The sequence below is a fragment of the Sus scrofa genome, chromosome 10 (genome assembly GCF_054392235.1).
Source record: "Sus scrofa isolate SSC_HxYL_T2T_F1_AM1 chromosome 10, Sscrofa_HxYL_maternal_Yorkshire_Landrace_v2.0, whole genome shotgun sequence".
Taxonomy (NCBI): domain Eukaryota; kingdom Metazoa; phylum Chordata; class Mammalia; order Artiodactyla; family Suidae; genus Sus; species Sus scrofa.
In genome coordinates, this window is record NC_139392.1 from 27,241,395 (window position 1) to 27,264,365 (window position 22,971).

General features: G+C 49.3%; 1 protein-coding gene across 11 annotated transcripts in view; it reads left to right on the top strand.

The window, feature by feature from the left end:
* PPP1R12B (protein phosphatase 1 regulatory subunit 12B) overlaps nt 1-22,971 on the top strand; it is a 172,550-nt gene that overhangs the window by 57,945 nt on the left and 91,634 nt on the right. For 6 of the 11 annotated variants that reach the window (XR_014817111.1, NM_001444348.1, XM_084978819.1 and 3 more), the window contains 5 exon segments: nt 2,121-2,233; nt 4,098-4,298; nt 5,077-5,159; nt 6,134-6,244; nt 13,320-13,502. Coding sequence is in view for 5 of the 11 variants with exons in the window: in NM_001444348.1 (NP_001431277.1) it covers nt 2,121-2,233; nt 4,098-4,298; nt 5,077-5,159; nt 6,134-6,244; nt 13,320-13,502 (691 nt within the window). In the remaining 6 variants the exon portion in view is untranslated. 11 annotated transcript variants of the gene reach the window in all.

The following is a 22,971-nucleotide window of genomic DNA, read 5'->3' on the forward strand; positions in this document are numbered from 1 at the left end:
ACTTTTACTGATAATGTACATGACATGGAGCTGCTTGAGTTTATCGTGTTCAAGGCAGGATCCCACTATGAGAGTCGGGGGCTGAGCACGGCAGACATCAGGCTATAAGTTAACCTCTAGTTTTGATTCGTGGTTGGGTGAGCACTTAGAAAAGAGACCCTGGGTCTTATTGCATGGAAGTTTCCTCCACAGAGGCATTGTGTGCAGAGTTGGGAGTTAGCGATAACAGGATTCACAGGGTGTGTCCCTCGCCCCTGGGACACCACCTCTCCAGATCTGAGCCCACACGCTGAAGGGTCACCAGTGCGAAGGCCAAGTTAGCAGGCGGAGGGCCACCCTGAGTTCACAGTGGAGTCTGTTTCCCCTGAACTCTGCCCTGGCTGACGTCCCGTGATGGAGACGGCGCTCATTCTGCTTCCTGGTTCCCTCTGGCGCGGGAGAGTGCTGCATTCCCCCCAACCCCTCCCCGTCTCAGCCCAAGGCTTGCAGAGGGTCCTCAGAGGAACTTAGAGACCCACACCGTCAGGAGATGCCTTTTATTCCCTAGACTGGAATTCTTTTCGGCAGCACCGCTTGCTCGTGTAGCACCTGTCAAGATGTGGCAGTGTCCGTCTTTCCTGTGCTTGTTATTTACCGAATCCTTACATGTCTTTACCGAGAGCCATCTGGACTGGTGTCTGGACCTGCTCTGAGCTCCGTCCTGGGTGCTGCCCAGCCCTTAGGGGAGTGGGGGAGCTGTGGGGCTGCCCAGCCCTTAGGGGAGTGGGGGAGCTGCTGGGATGTGGCAGTGGCCTCCTGCTTGGGCCCATCCTCACACTGGGCTGCTTGGTTTGAGTGAGTTCTGTTTCTCTCTCCTCGGCTCTGTTTTCCCCCAGCCAGCGAGGGACGGCAGTGCCGGGAGGTGCTGTGTGTCGGAGGTCTCTCTGTCCTTCCTGTGCCGGTGCAGGGCCTTCTGCACGGCAGGGGCTGTGGGGGGCAGGTGCTACCCAGACCTTCCAGGTGACACACCTGGTCCCACGCACACACTGAGCCAGCACTTGCTGAGGACATTTCTCCTGTTTCCAAAGATCCGCAAATACAGTCTCATAAAATGATGGTTTCCATGTGTCTTACATATACACAGAGTTGTAAGGAATATTGTTTGGAGGTAAATGTGAGCAGTTTGATTTGGATTTCTATTTTTTTCCTTTCCTTTACCTATTTAACTTAAATGTTTGGTGTCTTAGTTATCTGCTGCTGCAAAACAAGCCATCCCAACACCTGGAGGCACTTAGAACAACTCTGTATGCCCCCAGTTTTATGGGTGGGTGGTTTGGAAGGGCTCTGGGGGGTGGCTCTTCGGTCCTCTCTCCGGGTGGTGGGGGGTGGGCTTCTCAGGGCAGGGTCACTCAAGTGGTATCGAAAGACTGCCTTGCGTGTTTGGTTACTGCAGAAACGGTAACAGTCAACATGAACTGTTTTCTAGGGACTTAACGTGGCCAGACATTGAGCTCCGCAGTTTAAAAACTAGTTTTGTCTCTAGTCTTTATAGCAACTCGTAAGATAAGGATTAGAATCCCCCATTTATCCGTGAGAAAGTGGAAGTTCAGATATGCCGAGCAACCTGCCCAGTGTCCACATCTAGGATGTGGCTTTACACTGTCAGGTAATTCACACGTGGGTTGCTGGAGCCCAGGGACCAGAAGGCCGGCAGCCCCTAGTGCAGCCTGTGCCAGCGACGAACAGACAGCTGGCTGTGCTCCAGTGGACGGCCCTGTGAGCGTGAGGAGCCACTCCTGTTAATGTCACGAGGGGTCCCTGCCTCAGGACCCTCTGTGATCCTTTGTTTCTTTACTTCCTGTTGTGACCCCAGGAGTAGTCATTACTCTCCCGACCAGTGGACATCATCGGCTGTCCATGTGGGATCGGAGGTGGAGACCAGGACAGGGGTCCCACTGAGTTTATTCTCTTACAAGAGCCAGCAGTTGCCAGGGGGCTGCATCTTAGTTTGAAGCCAAGCATCACGCAGTCTTCACGATCAGTTTTTGTTAATGGGTAAACCTTTTCTGTTAGCAGAAAAGTACATACACACACAGCAGGTTTTCATAGAGGTACTTGTTGCTTCTTGTTTTAAATAACAGATAAAAAGCCAGAAGCCACTGTCAACCATTCCCACTCTGGAAGTAAGAGCAGCGTCGTGGAGCAGATACCAGCACCAGCACAGAACACCTTCACCACCTCTTCAGCCAGGAGAGTGAGTATTGCGGAGTTAATTTGGGTTTCTCCCCATTGTAGTGACACAGAAAGGCCTTAAAGATACATTCCTGCCTCTCTTAGTCTGCTCCGGCTGCCGTAACAAAATACCACAGGCTGGCTGGCTTTAAACGTAAGATGTCCCTCTCACAGTCTGGAGGTTGGACGTCCGAGGCCCAGGTGCTGGTGGGTTCCAGGTGGGCAAGGCCCTTTCTGGCTCCCAGACAGCCCCCTGGTCTCCAGAGGTAATCACACTGGGGCTAGGGCTCTGGTGTGTGGCTTTGGGGGACTGGACCCAGACACTGTCCATAGTGTGTTTAAGAAACTCTAACCCCATCCGCACCTTCGGCGGCAGTGTGTTTTGATGGCACTGGCCACCGTGGTCCGGGACCAAGGAAAGTCGTGGATTCTGTTTTCTTCGTGTCTGAAGCTGAGCCATGTGTACAGCTCGCCAGCATCCAGCCTGCTCGGTTTTGATGGCTGCTCTACTTCTGTTGCAAATGTTGGCTTCCTGAGTGAGGTCTTAGGGTTTTGATGAGGCAGGGCGGAAAGCTCTTGCTGAAATGCTGCCCAGCCTCCGGCATCTCCCCGGGCCTTGTGAGAACTTGATGCTGAGAGTAGGAATGAGCCTGCCCTCCTGGAAGGCCCTGAGAGCTCTGCTTTTACCACCCTTCTGAGGCCTCCTGACTTGGAAAGGTGGGCTTACTGGAGGCGAGACGGCGCCTGGCTGTGGGTCGGTGCCCATCTCTTGGTTGTGACCCACACTCCCATTGCTTCTGGGTGTGACGAGATCACCTGCTTCCTCAAAGGAAAAATCACAAGCTCACACGCACACGTAGCGGCTTTGCTGAAATAGTGCCAGTCCGACATCTCTGCCCTGAGGCTCAGGGTGGCTTAGGAAGCGCTGGCAGGCTTGAGTCCACAAAGCTGGGAGGGGTGTGTGGCACGCAGCTGCAGCTGCGAAGAAAAGAGGAGGTGTGCTCAGGCGGGGGTGCAGGCACTGGCGGTGGCCTGGTTCCGGGGAAGGGCTGACGCCTTCCTGCAGAGGCCCTGAGACCCAGCAGCAGGCTTCGGGCTGCTGGGCTCAGGCCAGGAGTGCCCAGGCGGCCTCTGGCCAGGGCCAAACTGATGGTCCCTGTGCTTTTCAGCAGGATGAGACGTCAGCTCCCTGTGAAGCTCTTTTCTGATGTTAAAGTTACTTTCTTTTTTCACATGAAGTGATGATCTTGGAGATGGTGATGTTTTAGGAAGATGTCCTCTTGGCAGAATTTAAAAACCGGCAACTCTGTGACTTCTACCAAATTTTTTTTTTTTTTTTTTTTTTGGTAATCTTGTTGCTGGCTGAACACTGAAATGCTTAGGACTTCTGCCCCAGATCAAATAACCGTTTTCTTGTAATAAGCAATCAGAGTTTGAATGGAGTGGCCTTTAGGTGCTTTTATGGGTGTTAACTTCAGTTAGCTCACCACAGGCTCATTCCAGGACCTTGACCCTTCGCTGTACATTGGCCCACCTGGTGCGTTCCCACCCCTGTGGGTTATAAGGAGGGATAAGCTCGTTGCCACAGTTTACAGGTGGGCATGCTGACGCCTGGAGAGCGAGGTGTCCTGCTCCCAGCCCCACAGCGGGTCAGGAGAGGGAGTGAGGGGTGGGGAGGGGGGGGTCAGCACGTACCCACAGGTGGAGCCCGTGCTGTTTGAGGTCTCAGAGCAGCCTGAGCACCTCAGGCTGTTTGTGGCCTGGAGAAGCAGGCCTCGTGCGGCGCTGGTAGTGGCCAGGTGGGGAGGGCCGCAGAGCTCAGCCGGGTGTGGGCAGAACCGTGGGACCTGGCTTTTGCCCTCTCTCCTCTGCTTCTGTCCTCGCAGTTCTCCAGCCTCTTCAACAAGTCGGAAGAGCCCAAAGATGAGTCTCCCTCTTCGTGGAGGCTGGGACTCAGGAAGACCGGCAGCCAGAGCACGCTGAGCGAGCCGGCCACTGCCAGGGAGGCCCTGCGGGACCGCGGCCCATCCGTCTGCCGCTCGGCATCCAGTCCCCGCATTTCTGCTCTGTTGGGCGACAGGGATAAGGTGCGGTTTCCTCCATGAAAGGTCACCCTCGGGAACCAGTGAAAATATTGTCTAGTTTGCTCCTGGAAGTACACAGTCTTTAAAAGGAGACAGGCACGGTGATTAATCAGGTAGCTCTTGGCTGGCTATTATTTGCTTGGCCAAAAAAAGGACAAGGTCCTTTTTCTTCTGTTCATTCTTCCTTACGCTCCTTACCTAGAGCAGAAAGGCGAGTCAGGAGTTCCCATAGTGGCTCAGCAGGTTAAGAACCTGACTAGCATCCATGAGGATGCGGGTTCAATCCCTGGCCTTGCTGAGTGGGTTTAGGATCCAGCATTGCTGTGAGCTGCGATGTAGGTCGCAGACATGGCTTGGATCTGGTGTTGGCATGGCTGTGGTGTAGGCCAACAGCTGCAGCTCTGATTCGACCCCTAGCCTGGGAACTTCCTTTGCCACAGGGGTGGCCCTAAAAAGAAAAAAAAAAGAACTTCAGAGTCAGTTTTCAGTTTGTGGCTTTTCAAAGGTTCCATCGGCTTTGTGTGGTCTGTGCTGCTCTTTCCTAATTTGGTTCTCCTGGCTTTTCTCTGAGAATTATTTCCCTCCATGTTGGTTTTTATTGGAGGAAAGTTAGGGAGAAGCTTTTGAATGCTGACCTTTTGTGATACCACTCAAACTGGAATTGGTACTAAATCTAGAAATAAGAGTACGTAGGTATATTAAGTTCTGCTTTTCTACCCAAAATGTCTTAATTGTGTCAGTACTGTTCCTCCCCTGTGCTTTACTCATTTTGATTTTACAGGAGAGAGAAAACAAAAGCTATTTCAGTTCCCTAGTGCCCCGGAGGCTCAGCAGCACCCCCGACCCTGAGGAGAAGGAGAACAGGTACTCCTGGCAGCGGGGGGCCTTCCTTCTCTCTGTGTCGTCTCCTCCTGCTCAGTGCGCCCCCGGCCCTGGCTCTCTGGCTTGGCCATTTCTTCACCCTCCAGGCTCCTAGTCCAGCGTAGACGTTCTGTCTTTAGGAACCACCGGCTGGCTCTGTAAGTGTAGGCTCCGAGTCCGCAGGTTTCTCAGGCACCCTTGTGCCGAGCACGGGGCCTGTCCTGTGGTAAACACTAAAAACGTTGTTATTTACTTGAATTGATCGACTTCTAATTTGTAAGTAGATAAAGTCTTCCTCATCAGTTAAACTGACGTGGGGATTTGAGGTATGGCCGCTCTCCAGGTGCCGTCCTCCGGCCAGAAGCACAGGTGTGCCCGGGAGTCTGTTAGAGATGCAGCCCTGCTGAGTCAGGCTTGCATTTCCAGACATTTCCTGGGTGATTGAAATGCACACTAAGTTTGGGAAGGGCTGCTCTGGGTGGCCTGGGTGACCCTGAGTTCACAGCTGTGGTTAGAAGTGCTGCAGCCTCTCCTGGACGCTCTCCGTTGACAAAGCCGAACAGCCTTCTGTGACTTGTCCCCTCCCCGCCATCCCCTTCCTCCTCAATGTGAGCACCCCGCCTCTGGAGGCTGACCTGCAAAGTCTTCTAAATGAAGGACAAAAGGGACTTCTCCCCAACAAAGGGCTGGAGACCCTCAGTGGAAGGATTTGTACCTGTTGAGGTTGAGGGTCCAGTGTTGTCACTGCTGTGGCACGGGTTCAATCCCTGGCCCTGGGCGTGGCCAAAAAAAAACCCAAAGAAAGCCGACGGTAATACCTAACTAGTCCTCTGTCTGTACAAGAAAACGGGTGTATAAACAGGATCACTTGGAAAGGTGATCTTTGCCACCTGGCCGTTCTCTCCCAGTTTGCATCGTGACTGGGACGGAAGCTGGTAGCGGGACTCAGTGTTTTGTTTTCCTTTCCTGCCCCCCAGGGAGTCAGCGGCTAACCTGGTGAGGAGCGGCTCCTACACGCGGCCACTGTGGAGGGATGAGGTCCCGCAGACACCTGCCCCGTCCACCTGCGTGTCCACCTACGTGAGAAGGTACCGTGTGTGCGGGTGGGCCTGCTTCCCCTTCACGCTGCCCCGGGCGCCGGGAAAAACCGCATGCTTTTTATACTCCATTAGCACCGCAAGAGTGAATCAAGAAATGAATTGCTTTTAGATTTCCTGGCAGAAACATCTTAACTCGTTTTAAATTAACGTTAATTTCTACTTCTAACCGGATTAGCGTAAGCTAAATCCATATTCTCCCCACAGACAAACCCGAGTATAGTCTCCACCCTTCAGTCGCGTGGTATCTTCAGCCAGTTAGGGCTTTGTTTAGTCTCTGAGCAGGACCGGACTTCAGGTGTCCGCGACCCAGCTGTCCTACGTGCACGGCTCGAGTGGCCTCATCTCAAATGATGTTCTGCAGGGAGGTGGGGTGGGGGGCCCGTCCCGTGTGAGGGAGGGGGAAATGGAGACAGTTTTCGACTGCATTAAAGAAGTTTCATTTTGAAGCCCGTTAATTTAGGGACTTGAGTTGGTTTTGTTTTGTTTTGTTTTTTATGACTTTTAATGGCCCTCAGATCCATCAAGATTTGAAACTCGCCAGTTTGGTGCAGAGAAGGTACCTGGGTTTCCCTCCCCTTGTCTCATCTGTGTGCACTTTCTGCAGTTGTGTTCTTTGCCATGCCCCAGCCAGCAAGCAGAGCACCTTTGCCAGAGCCATTAAGCTATAAGGTATACACTTAATATTTTAATTTGAGCTTTGCTGCTGATGTGGAAGAATCTGATTCCCGTTGCTTCCTCTGACTTCTTTCTTCACTTCCACTCTCTAACCCCTCCCGCCACCTCTTCTTGCCACGGCCTTCATTACCAGGTTGTTTAGACGATTTGCTGGCCACCCTACAAACAGGCTTTGGCCGTGGACTTTGTGTTTGGGATCAAAACCTGTTTTCACCTGATCTTGTCAGCCAGGTGGGACGTGGAGCTAGTAAGCCCATAAATCGGACAGCCGCTGCTGCCCTTTCATGTCCTTAGCTCTGCAGACACATCTGTAAGAAAGGGCTCTACCCTGAGCTGGTGCAGGTGCAGTGCAGGGTTCTCACTGAAGCTCTGTCCACAGCCTCCGGCTTTGGCTTCAGAGGCTATACCTCTTTGTCTTCGAGGGGAAGGCTTTAGTTTGTCTAGATGCATTCTTACTCCCTGTGGTTGCATCCAAGACCAAGAAAACTTTTCTAAGGAAATAATGTTTGAGCCTTAGGAAAGATGACGCTGCCATGGAATGTTCAGGTATGGACTTGTTTGTGGGCGGGCTGCATATTTCCATGATGCAGATCAGTAGCCAGTGGATTGAGTGAGTAGTGTTGGTGTGATCGATGCAGTTGGCATAGTCATGGTGAGCAGAGGGCAGGGGATGCTGGCCCTGGGCTCCCCTGCTCCTCTTGAGGGTGGAAAACTACTCAGTTTTGTGAGATTTTGAGAAAATAGCTGCAACTTGCTTTACACATTGGATTTCCAAAGCTTTTCTTCCATAATTCTATAGGCCTTTTTCATCCTACAAATCTTATTTTATGGTCTTTCAAAAGGAAAGAAGCACATGCAATCACTGTTTCAAAAAGAAAGCTTGAGTAGACATTGGTCATCCCGGGCTATGCCAAACCTCAGAAACTTTCACCTCTTATTTTTCAGGCAGAAATTGCTTTCATATACCCCAGTAAAATGCGTCATTCACTGAAGAAGTCTTCCTGGCTTATTTTGGTCACACACCCCCCATCATGTGTTTGATTACTATTGTAGTCAAGAAGTTTTTTTAAAAATTCTAACCCGGGTAACTTTTTGATGCCCCTGAGATGGTTCCTGTCCTCAGTTGAAACCAAGATAAGCCGTCCTCTTGCCACAGGACATTGCTTTCTAGATGTAAACCGCTCCCCGCCCCCCACCCCAGGGCACCTCTGCCCCCTCTCTCGCGCTCCGCTCCACAGCGCCGGAATTCTGCATCTCTCTTTAGCCTCTGCGGTGCTGCTTCCGTATCAGGCAGGCACTTGGGCTGCATGACTCTTTGTCTTGGGGGTTGTTGGGGATTCCTTTTCCTGGCAAGACCCCCCCATTTCGGTCCTGTGCTCTGCTCCCTGCTCCCCTGGTTGCACTTCCTCTCTGGTCACTTGCCCCCTTCGCCTGTCGGGTGACTGACAGGCGTCTGCCTGCCGCCAGGGCCCAGCTCTAGCTGGACTTGGTCTCTCCACTTCCCCGTTGTCATGCACTCTCTTTGTCTCCATCCCTCTGGAGGGCACGGTCTGGGTGGGGAGGCGGTGCTGGGGCGGGGGCGGTGCGCAGCGTGTCCTGCGGAAGTGACCTGACCCTGTGCTGTTTTGCAGTGATTCAGGTGGTAGAAGTAGTGGCCCCTCCAGCCCCTACCTTTCAGCCAGTCGCAGTCCACCTCCTGCTGCCTCACCCATTACCGCTGGTCCATCCACCCCTCGGTCGGTCGGTCGGTCGGGGCAGCGGGCGGCAGCCTGCCTCTTCCTCCCCCGCCCCCATCAGTGCAGACACTGCTGCGTCTGTGCGCCACGGCAGGTAAGGCCGCCGGAGCCGTCTGAGCTGCGTTCATCAAAGCGGATGCCTCTGGATGATGTCTGGAGGTTTGGAGTCCTGTGAAAATGTCTGTGATGCAGTGAGGCTGCCTTTGCTTTGACTCGGTTTAGCCAGTCAGCAGTTGCTCATTGCGTCATTGTACGGTATGTTTAGGCCTCAACACGACTGCTTTCGTCTCTCAGTCACCCCGACAGCTGTGATCACAATTTAAGGGTCAGATATCCCCATTTCACTTAAATCAGTTCTCCAGTAATTACTAGCAGGAATCTCTTCTTCTCTTTAGTCTTTTTGGAATGTGGCATTCAAACCTAGATCAAAAGGGAGGCCAGTTGTCATTCCAGAAGCCTCCAGTAGCCTCCCGAGTGTTCCCAGCCCGTGAGTGCTTTCCCGGACACGCTGTGGGAAATTCTGTGTCCGTCTGGACTCTGTCCCGCATGCTATCCCCATGGTTTCTGCTTATCCGGGGAAGGTGGGGAGGGTGGAGCAGAACCTCAGCTGTGCCTGGAGCTGTGCTGTCAGTGCGCTCAGAGGCCATCTTCCTGTGGCTGCAGCAAAGGGACTTCGCTTCTAGGTCTTGTTTCTACAGCTGACGCAAACGAACAGTGTCAGCGAGGGCAGTGTTGCTGCAAGCACACCACTGATGGGGTGTCTGGCTAGGAGCTGTAAGGTTGTGGGTTTCTTTCCCTAATGAAGTGGAGTTCATTTATTTGGCCACGAGGGATAGGTTTCTGATAGGTTACTTATACTAGTACTGTGTGTTGCTTATACCAGTACTGTGTAGTTAGGTTACTTATATTAGTAGTGTGTGATTAGGGTATATGTTTAGTAGGGTTTACTAAATAATAATAATCCGTTTGCAAAACGTAGTCATGGTGAATGTTATCCCCACAGATGAAGGTACGGAAACATGGGCTGCTGGATTAATTTAGAACCAGGCGTGGGAAAAGTAATAGCAGCTGCCGTTTGTTGAATCCTTGTATGAGCCAGGCATGGGCTGGGTGCCGTACAGGAATCACTCATACACGGAGTTCCCTTCGTGGCTCAGCGGTTAACGAACCCAACTGGGATCCATGAGGATGCAGGTTCTATCCCCGGTCTCACTCAGTGGGTTGAGGATCCAGCATTGCTGTGAGCTGTGGTGTCGGTTGCAGACGCAGTTGGATCTGGTGTTGCTGTGGTTGTGGTGTGGGCCAGCAGCTGTAGCTCCGATTCAACCCCTAGCCTGGGAACTTCCATATGCCTCAGGTACGCCCCTAAAAAGCAAAAAAAATAAAATAAAATAAATAAATAAATAAATGAAAGAAGAAAAGAAAGAACTCACACGGGACAGTAAATCCAAATCATAGTGGCTTAGATATGAGGAAGATTTATTTTCTTTTCTCTCAGTTAAGACAGTCTAGCAGCAGGCAAGGCTGGCAGCAGCTCCAGGGTCACCAAAGGCCCCTGCTCCTTGTCTTTCGGCTTCCCAGTGTTTAGATCCTGGCTTCCATTTCCATGGGTTGCCTCAGTCCAAAGCACTGCTAGACTTCTGCCATCACAGCTGCAGTCTGGGCAGGAAGGAGGAGGAAGGGAGTATGCTGTCTCTAGTAGCCAGGGAGACTTTGGAAAAAATGTGGATTTTTATTGAGGTACATTGATGCTCTGAATGGTAGGGGCTGTGCTGGTAAGGAAGGAAAGGAGCGTGAGTGTGTTAACTTATTCACGTGTCATTTATGGCCTTTAGAGCCTTCCTGAGTATGAAACGTTCTCACGTCACAGATGAGGAAACTGCCCATGGTTGCACAGCTAGTAAGGAACTGAGGCAGGATTTGAGCCTAGGTTTATGTGTTTCAGGGCTCTTTTCTTTTTTTGGCTTTTTAGGGCCACATTCACAGCATATGGAAGTTCCCAGGCTAGGGGTCCAATCGGAGCTGTCTGTAGCCACAGCCTACACCATAGCCACAGCAACATGGGATCCAAGCCACATCTGCAACCTACACCACAGCTCACGGCCACGCCGGATCCTTAACCCACTGAACGAGGCCAGGGATCAAACCCTCATCCTCATGGATTCTAGTCAGTTTGTTACCACTGAGCCACGACAGGAACTCCCAGGGCTCTTTTCTTTATCACTTTTTTTTTTTTTTTTTTTTTTTTTTTTTGGCTGTGGGCAGAGAAGGGAGGATTTATCATTACTTGCAACAAGTAAGGAAAACCCTGCTTTGGGGATCTTTTCCAAAACAGTGTCTCCTCTTTTCCCTATTTTGATACCACTGAGTTTATCTTTTCTTCTGGACACTAGACTAGTGATTATTTCATCACAAGACCCAGAGTTCAGGGCGTCATTATCCCATGTCATGGGAAGTATTGGCGAGGTTCAGGTGGCTGAAATCTAGCCCAAACAGTTCCAAAACCTCTGATCCCTGCTCTGGAGCCTTTCCTGTTTTGCTCCTAACAATCTACTTGTAAAATTATATATTTCAAAATAATAGTAAATGTGCTATTCTACAATTTAATAAAATAAAATCCTTGGCATTTCTTCTGCATAAGAAATTGCAGAGGAGTTCCCGTTGTGGCTCAGTGGTTAATGACTCCAACTAGGAACCATGAGGTTGCAGGTTCGATCCCTGGTCTTGTTCAGTGGGTCAAGGATCCGGCATTGCCCGTGAGCTGTGGTGTAGGTCGCAGATGCGGCTCAGATCCCGCGTTGCTGTGGCTCTGGTGTAGGCCAGTGGCTACAGCTCCAATTAGACCCCTAGCCTGGAAATCTCCATATGCTGAGGGAGCAGCCCTAGAAAAGGCAAAAAGACACCCCCCCAAAAAAAAAGAAAAGAAAAGAAAAAAGAAAGAAAGAAAGAAATTGCAGAGACCAGGAGTTTCCCTCATGGCTCAGTGGTTAACGAACCCAACTTTTATCCATGAGGATGTGGGTTCAATCCCTGACCTCACTCTGTGGGTTAAGGATCTGGCATTGCTATGAGCTGTGGTGTAGGTTGCAGACACAGCTCTGATCCCACGTTGCTGTGGCTGTGGTATAGACTGGTGGCTACAGCTCCAATTTGACCCCTAGGCTGGGAACCTCCATATGTGGTGGGTGCGGCCCTAAAAGAGACAAAAATAAAAGAAAAAAAGAAATTGCAAAGACTAAAGTGTGTTATTAACTTAAAAAGAATTTCAGGTAAGGTTTTGATGAGTATAATTTTTTCTTTTTTACCCACGGCATATGGAGGTTCCCAGGCTAGGGGTCTAATCAGAGCTGTAGCTGCTGGCCCACGCCACAGCCACAGCAACACAGGATCTGAGCCTCGTCTGCAACCTACATCACAGCTCATGGCAACACCGGATCCTTAACCCACTGAGCAAGGCCAGGGATCGAATCCGCAACCTCATGGTTCCCAGTCGGATTCGTTAACCACTGAGTCATGATGGGAACTCCAAGTATAATTTTTTACAGCTTTGTTTCTGGCTGTTTTTATTAAAGGTGCTTCCTATAGATGCATAGGTCTTATAAGTCTAAGGAATTATTTGCCTTCATTTTTTAAGTTTAAAAAATGATTATAAAATTTCACCCTTCTTTTCTGAACCATTAATTGCTTCTGGAGAAGTGGCCTTTATTTTTTAGATACCACCTCAAAACTGTTCTATTTTTATACTTGTATCTAGGTACCATATTTAGATTTTTATGATTTGATTAAGTCTTTCAAACTTATTATAATAATGTGATTATTTGAAGGTAAGCTTAGGTACTGATATACATTTCTGGTAATTGTTTAAGTAGGTGGAAAAAAACAGATTTTTTGGTATTCATTATTTTCATTGCTCTTCCCATCTTTGTATCAATTTTGGATCTCTGTTACCCCAGCAACCAGCCGTGACATCACAAATGATAGCTTTTTGGGTGGAGAGCCAATGGTTGCTCTCAACTCTTTGTTAAGAAACAAAGACCTTGTTTTCATGTAAATGAGTTTAATTGTACAGCTTGCTGTTGGAAAGTCTGAGATTAAGGTTACTGTAGAATCCCGTTAGTTTTTGGTTCAGTCTCTGCTGTCTGCAGTTATGAATACAGATAGACAGGCGTTTGGTGACACAGAACGAGAGAGGTCGCCGTGCTCAGTGAGGGAGAACTAGTGACCTGAGCTTGTAGGGTGTTTATGGAGCATGTCTGGGGAGCCCAGGAAGCTGGCCGTCCAGTCGAGGCTGAAGACCGACCCCACAGTGGCTCTGGCTGCCGGGATGGTGGGCAGGGACTGAGTACATGCCTCCAGCCTTGTTCCTCTGGAGCCAGTGGTGCTGAGGAATCACCTGGAGCACCCTCGTGTGTCACTCTCTTGCCTTGTGCCATACCTGATTGAAAACATTTTCTAATCTCAAGTAAAGAAAATTTCCTGAAACATACCTGCCTGGGGCAGAAGATAACAGACTGAGGATGCAGTCACTGTTGTAGGATTTACGAGCTCAGAATTGAGAGAACACACCAACCGCAGACACAGCCCGAGCAGGTTACACCCACCGAAGCTCTGCCTGTGCCCGACTCCTCTCTCTGCCTGTCTTTTGATTCCAGGACCCCCTACAGATCCCAGGCTGACACCACAGCAGAGAGGACAGCGGACAGCATCTCTTGCAGCACCCCGCTCAGTGTGATCACGAACCGCCCCCCACCCAGCACTGCCAATGGGGTTACGGTGGCTGCCGTGCTCTCCGCTCCTGGAACGGACTCCGCTGTGGAAGCCAGGGACAGGAGGAGGTATGTTAGCACTGGTGGCAGTCGCTGCTTCTGCTCTGAGGGGAGGGCAGGTGGGTGAGAGGTGTTTCTCCCAGTCTCAGGAAAACACGGCTTTGTGTTACAGCTTGAGTTCTGTGTTTTGCCTCTGGGGGATTTTTGGTGGAGTTGTTAATTATTTCTGATGATTTGCATAGATGCTTCTGTTAATGGATATAGGATTGCTTCTCTCTGTCTGCCTTCTAAGAGATCACTGTCGGGCATTATTTCCCTGTTTTGCGATGGAACCCCTGAGCACCAAGAAGAGGCTTTGGTTTTGTTCTGGGTGGTCCCTGATGACTTCTGGCAGCCAAGGAAAACAGTGGTATGATAACAGGCTCAGAGAAACAGCTGGGATGCCAAGTTTTGATTAAGTTGAGAAGAATACCTGAAAAGGAAGAGGGACAGCCCTGCTCTTCTGCCGTGTCCTTAGGGTGGGGTGACAGGAGGGCGGTGTGAGCTGACCTCAGAGAAGCTGAGAAGAGCTGTTTTGAGTGTTGGGATTAGGGGCCTTGGAGGCCGTGACCGAGGAGGACGGGTTCTTTTCTCCCACCCAAAGTGTAGAAGCAGAATGCACTCCATTGGGAGATTAAGGTCTACTTAAAGACTGAGGCCGTAATTACTCCTTTTTAAGATTCGGAAAAGCGGTGAAATCTTACCAAAATTTATTTTCAGTTTGACTTTATTTTGAATATCCAAAGGCAGGAGGTGTTATATCTGTTAGTCTGTATGTGTGGGTAACCAGCTGAAGGATCTTTTCATCTACAATATACAGGTTAAACTTTCTCGATGTTTGTTTATTGGAAAGGCAGCTCTAAGACACATGTTTTGAGACGAAATGGAAAGGAGATGTTGAGTTGAAAATAGTATTTTTCTTCTTCCTTTCTTCTCCTTAATTTTTTTCATTTCTTTCATAAAAATCAGAGAAATCCATTTTCTGGGCTCACATATTGCAGAGCCAACAGTTATCAGTTTTAATCGGTTTCCAGCCAGGGACATTGTAATAAATCAAGCTTAAATATTGAATGTTTATGTATTCCGTACCTCGGATGTAATTTAGATACTGTTCATTTCATCTAGAAAATAAAGGCAAAAGCAGTCTTTCATTAGCTGGGAAAAACTCCCTTTAAAAAATCTTTCTGAGCTGAGACAAGTGAAATAAGTGAAATTCGTCATGTAAATCGTGGTCCTTGGAAGGTTCAGTAAACCAGGTTCTTTATCAAACTGCTTTATTAAATATTTAGTTGCATGAGCCGCTATGTGGAAACACCTAGAGACATGATTACTGTCTTCTGGGAATTTTATAACCTATTACCAATAACCTGCCATAGGTTGTGATTTTTTTTTTTCTTTTTCATGGCTTCACCAGCAGCATGTGGAAGTTCCCAGGCTAGGGGTTGAATTGGAGCCACAGCTGCCAGCCTACACCACAGCCACAGCAACGCTGGATCCGAGCTGCATCTGCGACCCACACCACAGCTCAAGGCAACGCCGGATCCTTAACCCGCTGAGCGAGGCCAGGGATCGAACCCACATCCTCACAGAAACTAGAACCCGCTGGGCCAGGTTATAATTTTATTTTAGAAGTTTTATTCAATCCGCAAATATTTATTGAGTACAGCTATGGACCACATATTATTTATAACTAGGATATATTTCCTCAAGGCGCAGCAAATGTAAGAATAAAAGAACTAAGTTAAGATACTGATGAAATGGAGCTCCCATTGTGGCTCACTGGGTTATAAACCTGACTAGTATCTCTGAGGATGCGGGTTCAATCCCTGGCCTCGCTCAGTGGGTTAGGGATCTGACGTTGCTGTGAGCTATGGTGTAGGTCGAAGATGTAGCTCAGATCTGGTGTTGCTGTGGCTGTGGTGTAGGCAGCTACAGCTCTGATTCAACCCCTAGCCTGGGAACCTCCATATGCTGCAGGGTGGCCCTGAAAGGCAAAAAGAGAAGAAAAGAAAAAAAAGATACTGATGAATTATAGTAGGACTGTGGTATATCAGGATAAGTGTATTTTAGGAATGTCACAAGGTGGATATTAGATATTTATTAGACAACAAATAATAATTAAACAGGGAGATGCACAAGATAAATCAATAGGAAGGTATTAGTTAGAGAGCTGTTAGGCTCAGTCACTTGATATGTACCAGCATTTATTCTTTTCAAAATTTGCTGAGCACCTGCCCGTTGCCAAGCACTGATAAAGGCAGAAGATACAGCTGTGAGCCAGCTAAGTGTGGTCTCAGCCCCCGGAGGTGTTTATGCTAGAGGAGAAGAACAACGTTAAATAATTATACTTGTGATCTAGCCCATGAGTTGTCATGACAACATGCTACAGAAGATCTGCCTCCTGAAGACTTCCCTTCTCCTGGGGGATCAGAGGAAGTGATCCTAGGAGCGTGATGCTCGAGGTGAGGCCTCCTGGGCACATCACGGCTGGGTGGGGAGGGGGTGGGTGTTCCAGGTGGAAAGTACAGCTCCCGAGGAGACACGAGGCTGGGCAGGTGCTCAGTCCTTTGGAGAAACTGGAAGAGGACATTGGAGTGACTGGAGTGTAGACGGGGTGGGCGGAGAGACAGCATTGTCTGAGAGGAGGCCGAGCAGCAGGCAGGCAGGAGCCGAAACGCAGCCTCACAGCCTGTGAGGAGCGTTTCGGATTGATGTGCTGAGAACCATGAGGAGCCACGGGCGGAGTTTTTGGACAGCTTTACAGAGCTGTGATTCACATATTGCAGAATTCACCGCTCCGAGTGTCCCGTCCCCGCTCCAGGATTGGCTCAGTTGTGCCGGCATCGCCATGATCCATTTTAGAACATTTTCATCACCTTAAAAAAAATCTTGCACCCTTGAGCGGTTGCCACCCTGCCTCCCCCTGCCACCCCCCGAGGCTTTGGCAACCACTAACCTGCTTTCTGCAGAGTTGCCTCTTCTTGATATTCCATATAGAGGCAACATGTGATCTTATGTGACTGGTGTCTTTGACTTAGCGTGATGTTTTCAGGATCCATCCGTGTTGTAGCATGTACCAGTACTTTCTTTACTTAGTTATTTTTGCAGCCAAATGCGGCTTCATTGTGTGGCTTATACTGCGTTTTGTCTGCCATCCATAAGTTGGTGGGTGTTTGGATTGTTTCCTCTTTTTGGCTGTTAGAAGAGTGTTATTAAAAACATTCACGTTCAAGTTTTTGTGTAGACATGTTTTCATTTCTCTTGGGTATATACCTCAGAATAGGATTTCTGAGCCATCTGTCAGTAGAAGATTTTAGGATGATCTGACTTAGATTTTTTTAAAGTTGTGACTTTTCAACTCTAGGTGTAGTACCCCTCTGTACTGGACCAGGGGAAGAATGGACAAGAGTGGCTGTGAGGTGACGGGTTAGGAGACCGTTGCTGGAGCACGCAAGGCTGCACTGTTTGTTTGTTTATTTAGGGTGTGGTACCCTCAACTCATTATTCCATTATAAACATGGGAAAGTGTGGTGGAGTTGAGAAAAAACCAAAGGGAACTCCCAGGTGACAAAAAGGAAGAGACCCCAGAAGCCAGAATTATTAGCCCAGGGCTGGTATAAGACTGGTAGTAGACCTTCGAGGCTGGAGGCTTGGCCTTTAACCCTCATGTGGATGCAAGCAGCGTGGCCTGGCCTGACTGGGCTGGCATCTGTAACCAGGGACCTATATGCAGCTGGCTTCTCAAAGAGCTGCCCAGTTCTCTGTCCCTGGCCTAAGGGAGTGTCAAGGGTCCATGCAGGCACAGCAAGATCTTTTTTTTTTTTTTTTTTTAACCCCACGGCAGTTGTGGGTTCCCAGGCTAGGGGTCCAAACAGAGCTGTAGCTGCCAGCACACGCCACGGCCACAGCAACAGGGGATTCGAGTCTTGTCTGCGACCTACACCACAGCTCACGGCCACACTGGATCCTTAACCCACTGAGCGAGGCCAGGGCTCAAACCCGCATCCTCATGATTCCTAGTCAGATTCATTTCCACTGAGCCATGATGGGAAATCTTTTTTTTTAATTTAAAAATTTTTTAAATTATAGTTGACTTACAGTGTTCTGTCAGTTAATGCTGTACAGCAAAGTGACCCAGACATACATATATGTATGTTCATTTTCTCATATTATCTTCCATCACGGTCCATCACAAGTGATTGGATACAGTTCCCTGTGCTATCTATATACAGTAGGACCTCACTGCTTATCCATTCTAAATGTAATTTAGATTGTTTTAATTTTTAGATTTTTTAAAAATTAAAGTTGACGTACAGAGTTTCAGGTGTACAGCAAAATGATTCAGTTAGTTTTTTTTTTTTTTCAGATTCTTTTCCATTACAGGTTATTATAAGATAACTGAATTTAGCTCCCTGTGCAACATAGTAGGTCTTTGTTGCAGAAAAATCTGTCATGGTGTATTTTTACTACTCACATAGTTTGAAAAACCCCAAGCCAAGAATTTAGGATAGGAAGTAGGTCTGTACTCTTGAAATTCTGGTGCCATCATGGCACAAGCAAATTCAAAACCAGCTTGAAAAGAACCACATCTTCAACCTGGGATGTAAGGGATTTCTGTAAAACAGTCCCCACCAGAGACAGCCTCACACAGAATGGTCTAAACACTGGAGAAAGCAAATCACCATGAGGGAGTGTTCACAGGTGTAGACAAACATGTGACAACATTTCTGAATGCAGAGCAGAAACCTCAGACTATGGTTTTACGTTGGTTTTGTTGACAAAAATGAGTCAGAGAAGTGGAAAACTGGAGTTTCTGCTGTGGCGCAACAGGATTGGTGGCATCTTGGGAGCACTGGGACACAGGTTCAATCCCCGGCCCGGCACAGTGGGTTAAGGATCTGGCATTGCTGTATCTGCAGCTTAGGTTGCAACTGCTGCTTGGATCTGCTCCCTGGCCCAGGAACTCCAAATGCCAAGGGGCAGCCAAAAATAAAAATAAAATAAGTGGAATTTTTTATTTGAGTCACATTTGAGGATTATAACCTGGGAACAGCATCTCAGAAAGCCCCAGGAGCTGTTAGGAGTCCAGGCCCAGTTATGTAAGTTTTTGAGACGGGGCTGTACGTTCAGCAGCTTCCACAGCCCAGACCCCCAGCATCATCGCGGTCCCTTACGAGGTGGAAAAGAAGTGTGATCTGTAAGGGGGCTGTCCTGTCTCTGGGGCAGCTGCTCTGTGAGGTTGAACAGGTGTTCCTGCCGACGGGGAGCTCGGTTGATGGAAGATGTACACACATGATTATCAGTGAAGAGAGCGTGGAGGCCAAAGGGCAGAGACAGTTTTTGTGTGTTTACATTTTTCTTGTCTTGCCATAACGCGTAAATTTTACTTCACGGTAGCAGTGATCAGAAGTGGCCAGTTGTACTAAAGACGGAGCCTCCCTGGGAGCAGACAGGTGAGTGGATCGGGAGGAGTGGTTGAGATGGAAGATTTTGCAAGTGCAGTGTGCGTTTTATCTGCACAGCATCCTGCTCGTGGGGCCCAACCATCTAAGGAGAGGCTACCACGTGCCAGGCCAGAGGGGTAAGGGACACAAGGTCAAAGCAAAGCCTAAACTGTCTGTTGTGGAAGGCCAACAGGCAGATCAGTTGCTAGAGAACAGGTGGCCAAGGGTGTGATAAAGGCTGGTGTAGACCTGTGGGTGCAGAGGAGGGAGTCTGAATCCGGCTCGTTAGGGCAGCAGGGAGGGTTTCTGGGGCCGAGTTTTACTGTAAGCAGTAGCAGGAGGGTGGTGGTTTCAAAGGAACACGAGACATTCCGGGACAAGGTCACTGCCTGGCGCTGGGAGGAGGCAAGGCCGGCGTAGCATTTCCACAAGTGTCTCATGTGAAGTAGGGTCAGATGCAAAAAAGCACTCTAGCCAAGTGCGTTTGTGGAACGCTGAGTCAAACAAGGCTAAACAGGATCACTCCTCTCGGGCGGGGGGAGTGGGGTTGTTGTTTAAGAGTTTGGAGCATTTGCCAAATTTCTGTGTCCATCAAATTGTTTCATTTGGGTGTTTTCACAGAAAGCCAACGGCTCTTCCTCTGGGCACACTTTGGACGTTGGGGGGCTAGAGAGGTTGGCGGGAAGCGAGTCATATGGATTCCTATCTGTGCTCGCAGCTGTGAACTGAAGTGTTTTCAGCAGGGGAATGACTGATCAAATAAAACATGTCATTTAAGCCTTTACAGAATTAAAGCCATTTAGTTTCCCCCTTAGACAAACATAAGCTGAAAGAAAAAAAAAATCACGTGTTTTGAAAACTAAATTTTCCTTCTGAAAGAATGTGCTGGTGCTGATTCTTCTCTAGAAGCTGCAGCCTTCTGTGTAATTGGCTCCTGGTGGAAACTGTGCCGGCCTGGGGCCAGGTTTGCAGACCCAGTTGGAAGCTGTTAGCATCGGGGAAATGCGTCTTCAGGCTGGCGGGCAGGAGCCCCGTCTGCAGTCTCGCCATTGAACCTGCACAGTGCTCCCTTTCTGGTCCGTTTGTTGGCAGGGGACGAGCAGGTGCGTGCATGTCACTGGCCAGTGACCAGCACGGCTCTCCCCTGCGGGCCAGCCTTCACTCAGCTTTTTGACCACAGAGGTGACCACAGATACAGGAACAGACATGTTATGATGCCAAATCCCAGTCCACTTGGAAAGGTTAACGCTAGATTTTTCTGAGGGACTGTGGGTAATCTTTATTTTTTCCCCGTCTCCCCCAAAGTCGCATTGTGATGGTGGGGGCAGGAGAGCTTGAAAGCACGTTAACTGCGTAGACAGCAGTCTCTCTGATGGGGAGAGTCTGTGAAAATGGCCTCAGTCCCTGAAGACTAAACGCAGGAGTCAGGCGACTTTTCAAGGCTTATAGGGTTCTAGAGAATTGATGGTTTTGCTACATAGTAAGCTCAAGGGGGGGACTTCGGAAAGTTTATTACTTTTGAGAAGGGCACCCTCTTGAATTTACACAGTTCCTTTCCTTTTCTTTTTCTGAAAAGCTCCCCGTGGCCAGAGGTGTTGCTTTGAGCTGTTGGGAAGGAGTGGGGTTCCACCCCGCTTTGCAGGTGGAAATACTCAGGCCCTTGGAGCACCGGGTGGTGGGCCTGACATCACGCCTCGCATCAGAGGCAGCTGCTTTGGCCACTTCCCTCCTCCTTGAACTCACTAACGGTCTCTCGGTCCGGATTTGGGTGGGCGGCCATCTCCATCCTCCATCCTCGTGGCGCTGTGATCGGGCTTGCTCCTGAGCACCGTGGAAGCCCACAGGGTCCTGTCGTTGGAAGGGGTGATGGGACTGGCCAACAGCAGGGCGGGGGTGGCAAGTGGCTGGCAGTTTGCAGAAGGCCAGGCGGAGCAGGGCAGGCAGCAGCTGTCACGGCCGTTTGTGCAGAGGCAGGGTTCATTTCCAAAGCCCACGCTTGCCTTCGCGACGTGGTGTAAACAGTCCCTTGCTAATAGCAGAGCCCGAGTTCCTGCCTTGGTCCCCTTGGCTTGGCTTCCCCTCTAGCAACCCCACCCCCACCCCCACCCCCGCCCCCGCCCGGAATTTTACAGTCTCTTTTTTTATTGGTGCCCTTTCTTATAAAAATGGTCAAAATGGTTTTTCTCTGTGAGCTGAGATGATTTGTCTTTGCCAAATAGCTCGCATGCCCCTTGCTTTCTTGGTCTGTTTACGGCGAAGTCGTGTGTACCTCACGGTATCGACCTTCTCGAAACTCTTGGGGTCTTTAGAAGCCAGATCTCTTCCTCTCCTGTGAAGCTGTCAGCAGATTCATTTGGTGTCATCTTTGGAATATTAGAAACTTGAACCAAGTAATTAAACTCTTTTGAGTTGTGGTTTTTACAAATGGTTTGACTCATCTCTGTCTCCAAGCTAAGGACAAGGCAGCTGTCAGTTCCAGGAAGTGCCCTTTCAGAAAACATTGCACAGGCTCCCCTGGTTTGCTCAGAAAGAAAGAAGTCCTTTCTTTCCCTCAGAGACAGCAGCAGTGCTCAGCTCGCCAGGCTTCTCTCTGCGGGTGTAAACGGTTCTCTGTCTTCCTCCCTCAGGGTGTGGAACAGGCTGAGCGTGGAGCACTTGTAGCAGTGGGGGCACTTTCTGCTGCGTCGTCTCACGGGCGGTTCCAGGTTGCGTGTGTGATTAGTTGTTGTGTTAGCATATTAGCCATTAAAAGGTGATGCTTCTTGGATTCCTTTCTTTCCTAAGTTGGGAAGTCCATTCCTGATGTTTCATAACCAGGCACACTCCATGTCACAGGCTGGGTGGTATTGACTCTGGGCTGGACAAGTTTCACGGCCTCAAGTGTTTCATAACTGCTAGTTGTCATCTCTGCACGTGTGTGGATCTGATCACAGGCGCTCATGTTCTGCCACTGGGCTGTGTGCATTGCCGGTACAAAATATGTCTAAACCAGTATGAAAGATCCCTTTTAATGACTATTCAACTAAGCAATTTTTCTCTTTTTTTTTTTTTTTAGGGTGGCACATGCAGCGTGTGGAAGTTCCCAGGCTAGGGATCGAATCAGAGCTGCAGCTGCCGGCCACAGACACAGACACAGCAATGCCAGATCCCACTAAACGAGGTCAGGGATCGAACCCGCATCTTCATGGATACTATTCAGGTTCATAACCCCCTGAGCCACGACGGGAACTCCTAAACTAAGTAATTTTTAGAAAGGTGATTAAAAAGCATGTGTGACACTCACCACCCTCCCCCCCTGCAGTGTAAAGCGCTGGCAAGTCATGCAGTTGACAGCCTGTTGGAGTTGATGCGTTGTGGTTCCCTGTGCCAGGAGAATGGTGTTGTTGTCTGTATTTAAAACACCAAGTGGGAAGTGACTACTCATGCATGTGGGGCTTCTTTTTGGGGTGATCAAACTGTTAAAGTTGATTACGGTGATAATTCCTTAAGTATGAATATACCAGAAACCTCAGAATGGTGTACTTAAAAGGGTGTGTGATTATATCTCAGCAGAGCTGTTTAAAAATAGCACAAGTAAAAAAGACAAAAAAAAAAAAAAAAAAAAAGTAAATAAAGGAGTTCCCGTCGTGGCGCAGTGGTTAACGAATCCGACTAGGAACCATGAGGTTGCGGGTTCGGTCCCTGCCCTTGCTCAGTGGGTTAACGATCCGGCGTTGCCGTGAGCTGTGGTATAGGTTGCAGACGCGGCTCGGATCCTGCGTTGCTGTGGCTCTGGCGTAGGCCAGTGGCTACAGCTCCAATTAGACCCCTAGCCTGGGAACCTCCATATGCCGCGGGAGCGGCCCAAAGAAATAGCAAAAAAGACAAAAAAAAAAAAAAAAGTGAAAATAGCACAAGTACCACTGAGCCCCACTAAGCAGTTCTGGGAAAGAGGACCTGGTCGATGCTTGCTCGGACCTGACACAACAGGATTGAGGGTCTTGGGTATAACAGACTCACTTTTTTCCTGTATTTCTGTTGCTAAATATGGCTACTGGGATGTGAACTCACTTCAT